Genomic DNA, 9,823 nt, shown 5'->3' with positions numbered 1-9,823 from the left:
TTTTTAATGATTTTTACAAAATGAACTGAAATAGTAAAAACATAAAAATACACCAAAGCTGTTAACTTCCACTCCTTGGGACATTAAGTCCATAAAAGACCAAATTTTATGTCGACCTTCTATGAATGTTTATTCTAAAGTAGCAATAATAATAAATTGCATTTATAAATTATCTTCTAGATTGTCAACATTAGTAGATTTAAACTTTCAACACGAGGCCCACGTAAATTCAATTAAATGAAAAGGACACCGGGATAATTTGAAACACGAAGGATCAAAGTGAATTTTTAATATTTTGTTGACATAAAATGGGACAAGTTGATCCTTTAAATTTACAACAATAACAATGTTAATTTAAATAGAAAAAAGCACCGTAACCATTTTAAAAAATAAAATGTTAAATTACTTTTCTAATAATAAAGAAACTAAAATAGACAAAATTAGTGGTCGTTTCTTTGTATCTGAATACAGCTTAAGTTTACGAAGCAATGCGTTTTTAATCTGTTTGCTTAGTTCACTTTCTGGTTAAAATTACATTTAAATCAAACATTAAAATATATGTATTTGGTTTGAAAGAGAAAAAAAAATTCAAGCCAACCCAGTTTTCTTTGGATGGATTCTTAATTTCTAGTTCTATTTTTTTTTTCATTTTTCGAATATAATAATAAAAAAACATGTTATTCAAAATTTGATAAATATATTGAATAATAAACTAATAAAATGATAAAATTAAACATTTAATATCATTAAAAGTTAAAATCATATATTCTTGGAATATAATACTAACAAGATACAAATTTAATATCAACTCAAAGAACATAAAAATACAATAATGCAAGAGGATGAAGTTGATAACGTTGACACTAAAGGGAAATCAACAAACTCGTAAATCAAATGTGTAAAGGGGATCAAATAATTATGTAAAAAAAATTAGATTGAAAATAATAATAATAAACAAAATATTGGTGTATCTTGCTATTTGGTTTGTTCTGGGCAAGTTTTGAAAATTTAAACCGGAAATGGAACCAAACCACTCGTTTTTTGGGAAAAAAATCCAAAAGTTTTTTTTGGATGGATTCGGTTCTGAATATATACTTCTAAATTTATGTGTGTGTCTTTAAAAGTTTGAAATCAATTTTAGGTAAATAAAATTATAGAGACATTGGCTATATTCAAAGAAAACAAATTAAAAATACATTACTTCCTAAATATTTTTATTTTGATACAAACCATATAATAATTTCACAGAAAGTCCTTTTCTTCCCTCTAAAATAAGGCTATAAGTTACAGCTTTTACAAAATAAAAGAGTGGACTCAAGTAAAAAGACAAAATATACAAAGATGGGGAAGGTAAATTCATTGACAAAACAATGTAGAATCATGCAATGCAAGTTCATGTTTTGTTGTCCGCATGGAACAGTTCCACTGTGTCTTGGAAAAACGTCTTAATTAGGTCCCCCACACAATTTAAGAATAGGATGTTGATTCTTTGTTTGTCTTCTTCATAAATTTTTCCTATGAGGTCAAATTATTCGGATAAAAACTTTACTTTACAAATCATTGTAAAGTTGAATGGTACATAAATCCATTTTTTAAGACTAATTGATGCACACTAAATTGATTATATTTCAGTGAATTAGTCCTAAACACAATGTTTTTTAAATTAACCGATGCACTAATTTGCTACTAAATGACATTGATTTGTGTTGGAGATTTCAGATTCATTATAAATATAATCTAAAATTTAGTTGTTAATAATTTGTTGTGCTGCACTACTACCTATTGCTATTGCTATAAGTGGATGAGTTTTAAATGAATAGAACATTGGCAGCAGCATAGTAGATTGGTGGAGATGGGAGCAGAGGTAAATGAGAATCTTTTGCATGAGCGAAAGAAGAATTGTTTGGAAGAGGAAGAGTCAGTGGGGAAAAGGGTATGGGAAGAAAGCAAGAAGATGTGGGTGGTAGCAGGCCCTGCCATATTCACAAGGTTTTCAACTTTTGGGATTGTGGTGGTTAGTCAATCCTTCATTGGCCATATTGGCTCAACTGAACTAGCTGCATATGCCCTTGTTATGACTGTCCTAGTCAGGTTTGCAAATGGGTTATTGGTAAGTGTTTCTTTTCTCTTCACCTTCTTTCTGTGACTAGTCATCTTTCTAATAAAATCCAATGTTTTTAAATGGAAAACTGTAGATTGGCATGGCAAGTGCTTTGGAAACTCTTTGTGGTCAAGCATATGGGGCCAGAAAGTATGACATGCTTGGAGTGTATCTTCAAAGATCATGGATAGTGTTGTTCACAACCTCTATACTCCTTCTTCCGGTTTACATCTTCACCACCCCTTTGTTAGAGGCTCTAGGCCAAGACAAAACCATTGCTCGAGTTGCTGGAACCATTTCTCTCTGGTCAATTGGTATCATGTTTTCTGTCTCAGTGTCATTCACCTGCCAAATGTTCCTGCAATCACAGAGCAAGAACAAGATCATTGTCTACCTTGCAGCAGCTTCAATTTCACTCCATGTTTTCCTGTCATGGCTTTTAACTGTTCAGCTCAAGTTTGGGCTCAACGGTGCACTCACATCAACGCTTTTCGCATATTGGATTCCAAACTTGGGCCAGCTTGTGTTTATCATGACCAAGTGCCCTGACACATGGAAAGGTTTCTCATTCTTGGCCTTCAAAGATCTCTGGTCTGTTGTCAAGCTTTCCCTCTCTTCTGGTGCTATGTTATGGTAGGATTTTAACCAATTTTACCATGTATAACTTATCTATATGTTATCATAAAAGAAAGAGATTTAGCACTAACTATGGTTCCTTTTACAGTCTTGAGATCTGGTACAACACAGTTTTGATTCTTCTTACAGGCAACATGGAAAATGCAGAAGTGTCCATTGATGCTCTGGCCATATGGTAACTGTATTTGGTACTTAGATATAAGGGACATAACCCCCTGCTTCTTCATATTCTTCTGTTTATTTAATGATACCATCATTGTATTTTCACTTTTTGCAGCCTCAACATCAATGGATGGGAAATGATGATAGCTCTTGGTTTCTTTGCTGCTGCAGGGTACCTCTCTAAAATCTCATTTTTCCTTAAAATATGTCTCAAAATAAATTAAAAAAAGGGAGATTTTTGCTGTTTTGTGTAAATGCAAGCCATGCACTGTCTTTCCTTTATAAATAATTAAAGGGTCAATGAATGTAGGTAAAAAATATAAACTATAAATTAAAACTAAAAACTAATTATCAAGAACTACAATTTTAATCCATGAAAATATTTTAAATTTTTTTATTCTTTTAAAATTTGAAGTTACTGATCTTTAATATTTTAAAATAAATAAAATATATATATTATACAGATTCTAAATTTTTTAAAGATACTATAATAGGTTAACATTACATCACAATAATAAAATGGTGAATTAACTATTTCCTCCTACCTCTTAACAAATACGACGTAATATCAGAGATAAGAATTAGAAAAAAACAAAAATGAAAACACATTAATGTTACAAGTAATTGAGGAATATCTGAAAGACAGTGTAGTTAGGTTGAGAGAGATTATTTTTTGCAGTGTCCGGGTTGCAAATGAGCTTGGAAGAGGGAGTTCAAAGGCTGCAAAATTTTCCATTCTGATAACAGTTCTGACATCATTTGTGATTGGATTGGTGCTATTTTTGGTGTTTCTGTTTCTGAGGGAAAGACTTGCGTATATTTTCACTACAGACTCTGAGGTGGCTAAAGCAGTTGCTGATTTATCACCATTGCTCTCATTTTCCATCTTGTTGAACAGTGTCCAACCTGTGCTCTCTGGTATTCTATTCTTCCTATTATTATTACTTCTTATATGTAACTTCCTGAAGCTCAAGCAATGCATGGCCACAGGAGTTTCTGTGGGAGCTGGGTGGCAAAGCATTGTAGCATATGTAAACATTGCCTCTTATTATCTCATTGGTATTCCTGTTGGACTGCTGCTTAATAATCTTCTCCATTTGGATGTCAAGGTAACTCATTCATCTTATACTTTTCACAATCATTTCACACTTTTATATTGTATTATTGGGTTAATTAAGTTTTCACTAATTTTTAAATTTTCATATTTTTAATTAAGTTTTTGATCCAAAAAAATTATTTATTTGATTCAATGTTAAAAATATATTTTCATTTTTATAATTTCATTTCCGTTTAATCTTCAACTCATTAATAAATCTACGTCTCTCTTCTTCAGTTTCCTTTAATTTGTTGCTCAATCAATCTTACTCAAGTTGATGAAAGAAATAATACTAAAAATAATTATTAAATAAAAATTAATTAGAAACTAAAATAATTGATTACTATTTAACTAAATTAGAGACTATTTTATAAATTAAAAAAATTATTAATATCTAAAATAGTTTATATTATTTTTTAAAAATTTATAAAATAGTTTATAAATTGATATCTAATCATTAGTTAAATTTTTTTAATTACTTACTACTTTATATTCTAAATCAATCTCTATTAGTCTTTTAAAAATTAATTTAAAATTTAAAATTTAAAATGTCAGTAGTTAAAGTTTTGGTAGTTAATTTTAGACACCAATTTAAAAATTATTTTATAATTTTTTTTATTAATAATAGAAGCCATTTTAAATATAATTAAATTTTTGTATTTTTTTTTTTTTTTCAATAATACTTTGTGATGACAAATGATTGTTATTACTTGAGGTGTTAGCCTAATTGAGATGTCAGTAACATAGTGATACATAACATAAAAACTTTTTATAAAAAAGAATATAATTAAATTTTTAATTTTTAAAATAATATTTAATTTAATCTAGTAACTAATTATTTTTTATCACTAATTTTAATTATTATTTAATGATTTTCTTTATACTGAGTTAAACTAATGAGTCAACTTTATGTTAGAAAGAGAACAAGTGAATTAACTGATGAGTCGACAAAAATTGAAGAATAAATTAATCGGTCAGTTAAAGACCAGAAGAAAAATTCACATCATCCGTTGATAACTAAAATAAAAGACATGTACTTACATGAAAATTAAAGAAATATTTTGAACACTAAATTAAAAATAATTAAATTTAGTGACGTAGTTAAAACTTAATTAAGTGTGTCGTATTTTTTTTTCTTTTTTGTTAAAGTCTTTCGTATTTATCTCAACACAGTTCTCATATTAATTAATGTTTTAAATACAATGTTAAAAAATTTAGTTAAATTTCCTCCTTAATAAATACTACTGTTTTAAAATACGTAGTGCATTTATAAAAAAAATTAATAAGAAAGAAAATAAAGTTATTCTAATAAATTTTATCTCTAGTAAAATGTTATCATCATGAACTAATTACTTTTCTTAATCTATATAGAATAAACTTTAAAAGTAGTCCATCTATTTGAATGTTGTTTGCAGGGTATTTGGATTGGAATGATGTTTGGAACATTTGTTCAGACTATTATGCTTATTACAATCACATTGAAAACGGATTGGGACAAGCAGGTATCCATTTTCTGTTGCTTATGACAGTTGATTTTCCATGTGTAGTGGAATTAAGCTTTTCGTATATGAATATTACAGGTAGAGCTAGCTCGAAATCGTGTTAACAAATGGACATTGGTGGAGAACGAAGAATCAAACACTATACCAAGCATATCTAGCTAAACTGTTATATTTCAGTGATGTAGAAAGGATTTGCAATGACGAATATTTTATATTTATAACGGTAATTATATAGCCGTATTTATTGTACACGTAGTCTTGCAATGACGACTATTTTATATTTATAACGGTAATTATATAGCCGTATTTATTGTACACGTAGTCTTAGATCGAAGAGATACAAATGCAACTATTTAATCGCATTTGTAAATGAAATTTATAAATGTGGCTATGGTAATAGCCGCATTTGTATGTGTCTGAATGATTTTATATAGGAACTTGTAATGCATTTACGAATCCTGCTATTACCATAACCATATTTATAAATCTCATTTACAAATGCGGCTGTGGTAAAGAACCGCATTTATAAATCTTGCGTTGGATTTATAAATGCGGCTATGGTAAATAGTCGCATTCGTAAATCGTTGTTTTTTTTTAAAGTGCAATCTGTTTAATGCTAATTCCCAGTTAAATTGATCTATTCAATTATAACCCAGTCAGAGAAATACATAAATTAAGAGAATCAAATTTTATATATTGGTCAGAATGTATTACAAACACTAATAACATATCTCTATCTATCTATCTAATTCCTACACTATTCATCAACTATCCTAGAGTTATAAAAATTTAGGAAACATGTGGACCAAGTATTTCTACATATGCTAAGGCTTCCGACGACATTGGTCACTCATCCGTGAAGTACTGCATTATAAAATAAGGTTCACATAAATTAGTTTTAAGATACATATATGTACCGTCCCGTATCCGGGCGTTGACAAAGTCAAGGTCAAAGTCAACGTCTGGGGTCAAAGTCAACATAAGGCGTCGCCTAGGTGAAGAGACGCCAAGTGCCTGCGTCGCCAAGAGGAGGCGTCGCCTAGTTAAGGCTTCGCCCAGTTAAGGCGTCGCCCAACCAGAGCGTCGCCAAGGTCAAATGTCACAAAGGCAAGGCGATCACAGTGTGGCTCCCCGATACCCATGGGTAGGAAAGACCATGGAGGGAGCGACGCCGTGGGAAGGCCTCAAATCCCGATAATCCGGGGTAGTAATAAAGAGAAGAGAAAGGTGGCTTCAAGGCCATAGTGATAGCGCCAGTGTAGGGCAGCCTGACTTGTGAAGTGCCCCTGCCGCCCCAGAGACGCCCTTGGGATAGATACAACTCAAGAGGAGGGTCACACCCAGGGTAGCCAGGTGCAGGGCACGAGAGGAAGGTAGATACGCTCTCAAAGTGAGTGACTAGATGTTTGGGGGCATGAGTTGGCACCCAAAAAGTCACCTCTAGCGCAGATGCACTCCCAGGTAAGAGGACTCACACGAAGAAATGCCCCCAGATGGGGTCACGGCGTTGTGAGGCCCTCTACGTGTACAACAACCAGGTCAGAATAGAAACGCCATTTTGTCAGGTACAAGGTAATTAAAGTTATTTAATACAGTTTCCGTTTCGAGTGTTTAAGGTACTATAAATGCTCCCAAGCGTTTTAAACGTCTTAAATGCGCTACGTTTTATAATTAAATGCGCTACGTTTTATAATTAAATGCGCTTTAAGACGCTTTGAATGCGAGAGTAGCTTAAATAGCGCTTTGAATGTTGGAAAGGAGGTTCGAACTTTTGGCAAATTTTCCAGAAACTCTCTAGTTGCTTGCTCGAGCCTTGAGGTTATGGACAAGGGACTGGGGAAAGATCTTTGCCAGAAGGAGAAAATATACACTAGACACAGTTTCCTTTTTACCACCTTCAGAGTGCCATACGCGGTGCTCCGATACGGAGGTGCATAGTTTTCGGTGTTTCTTGCTGGCTGACTTGAGCGTCGGAGTGCAAACGGCCGCTAGGGCGCCCTTTTGTCCTTCTTTGCAGGAATCCACAGGTAACCAGTGGGAAGGAGTCCCTAGCTGACGGTTGAGGTCGCGCACGAAGACGTCCCAGGTCAACCGGACGGAACAATATATGTTAAAGAATTATAAAAATAATTAACCATCATGTTATCTCATGCCAATCACTTTTAAGGCATAGTCTTACAATGGTAACCATCCATTGCATAATGTAATAGCCACACTTATAACTTACTGGTTGTTTATTACACTATAATTCAATAAAAAGTAAAAGTTAATATTGATAAACAATGAAAAGAGAAAGAAAAAAAATTACAAACCTTTAGTTTTATCCAGTCCAGATTTTGAAAATTTGAATTGGATCGACCTTTTAGGATGTTATATCCACGCCATGAACTGATTAATACAAAAAACCGTGTTAGTAGATGCTTAATTAGTAACATACAAAAGTTTATAGTGTACTTACCTATCAATGATATTCTTAAGAGTTGGGGATATCTTCTTGTGTAGGGAAAATAACCACACAACAGTCTTATCAACCATTGATAAGACAAGTAACTGCCAATGACCCCTATATCATCCATGAAAAGAGTTAGTAAATATTTAAAAACCATGAAATAGTAATAATTGATGACTTATAATTAAACTTACTCATTAATAAAAGGACATAAATAAATTTCTTTTCCCTCTTTTTCTAGGGTGTTAGTGATGCATAATCGGGTTCCATTTATCTTTGTTTCAATGAGATTAGTATATGCAGGATCTATGAATCCATGCACATTTTCCTTCCCCTCAGTGAGATAGACTCCATTAAAAAACCTACAAGTTATTAGTTAAAGCATAATTAATAATAATTTGACATAAAGTAAAATGAAATATAGGTAAAGATACTTACATCATAAAAAATTGAATTATATTTATATTGAGCTCCTAATCCCCAACTACAAATTCTAACAAATCTGCCATGTATATGTACAGTGTCAGTTCAGTGTTTATTAAAAAAATGTATCATCCCAAGGAACTTTCAAAGGTTCTCGACCAATCTGTCTAACAGCTACTGATCTTGCCGGTGACTTGTCTGTTGAAGGCCCCGCTACGTCTAACTCCGCCTTCCGTAAGTCAGTGAACAAGACCACCAAAGAGTCGTTTACTCTGAGTCTCTGTGAGAACCGTGCTCTCTGCGAATGCTCTCTCTTCTCTCTATGCGGAAACTAGATCTTTTATATAACCTGTAACAACGTACCCCTGTAACAACGTGGAATGCCTTTATATAACCTCCTGCGCTCCCACGTTGTCCATACACGAAGTAACTTAGCGTGTTTCTTTCGTTGGATGTCTCGTGCAACCTTTGCGTAGGTACTAGGTGCGACCGGGGCAAGCGCGCATACCAGGTACTACCTAACGCACGGGCGATCACCTCTGTCCTGCCTAGTGCACGTTACGGGCCGAGAGGGGTTCGATCACCGAACGACTGGCTTCCTTGGACCACTCTCATGCATGGTACCGTAGAACGCATAACCTCTCCGATCTCTGATCTCCTCCTGACCACCGATCTCCGCCTGATCACCCTCTTCAAGACACACCAGTTTCCTTGGCCCACCTGTCTCACTAAGAACGGCCCACGTGGCCATCAGTGGCTGACGTCATCCCAAACCGATGACTGACCGGATCACAAGCCCCCCAGTCTCGAGCTGCGTACTCGTTCTCAGCGAAGAGACTAAGTGTTCGTTCTCGGTGGCCACGTGGCAAGTGACGCCACGTCACGTGCTGCGTCACGTGTTGTGCTTTAAGTAACGTTACGCTTTCCTTCCCTTATCTTGCGACACGTGTGCGCATCAACGGTTAGCGTGAAGCGTCGCTTGCAGTTCCTTTATTCAAAAACTTACGTGCCTCTACTGTTCCATTATCTTCCCCAGCACGTTTCTCTGCAACCTCTCGAACCTTCTTCCGCGATTCATCTTCCTCGTTTTCCAGGCTCCCAGAAATCGTTCGCGATCACAAAAAGGTACTTCTTTTCTCCATCTATGGCGTATTTGGACATTTTCTACCGATTGCATTGCTCAGTAACTGTATTTATTCATGCATCATTAGTCACTTTTCCCTCTTCTGCGCTGTATCAAGGCCTCTTCTGACTTTTCTACGTTCCGCTTCTTCTTCCTCTTCATCGCTGTCATTTCTTTACCCCTTCAAACCATAGCATTTGCTCCCTTCGTCCTTTTCTAGTTTTTATTGTTTCCTCACCTTTTCCCTTCTCCATTGTAGTTACAAACAATGGCTCGCACCAAAACTACCGCGCGCCTTGCCTCGCCTTCTGGTGCACAGCCTTCCGCCAGT

General features: G+C 34.3%; 1 protein-coding gene across 1 annotated transcript; it reads left to right on the top strand.

Moving 5' to 3' along the window:
• The first annotated feature begins 1,333 nt into the window (after positions 1–1,333).
• On the top strand, positions 1,334–5,926 carry LOC137813797 (protein DETOXIFICATION 21). Its single transcript, XM_068616230.2, has 8 exons — positions 1,334–2,110; positions 2,196–2,734; positions 2,826–2,912; positions 3,015–3,071; positions 3,579–3,817; positions 3,890–4,008; positions 5,411–5,497; positions 5,576–5,926. Exons 1-8 carry the CDS (start codon positions 1,853–1,855, stop codon positions 5,657–5,659), a joined length of 1,470 nt encoding a protein of 489 aa, XP_068472331.1. The 5' UTR covers positions 1,334–1,852; the 3' UTR covers positions 5,660–5,926.
• The last annotated feature ends 3,897 nt before the right edge of the window (positions 5,927–9,823 follow it).

Source organism: Phaseolus vulgaris, chromosome 1 (assembly GCF_051622355.1).
Source record: "Phaseolus vulgaris cultivar YP4 chromosome 1, ASM5162235v1, whole genome shotgun sequence".
Taxonomy (NCBI): domain Eukaryota; kingdom Viridiplantae; phylum Streptophyta; class Magnoliopsida; order Fabales; family Fabaceae; genus Phaseolus; species Phaseolus vulgaris.
The sequence above is the reverse complement of the archived record's forward strand: the minus strand, read 5'-3'. Positions and strand labels throughout refer to the sequence as shown.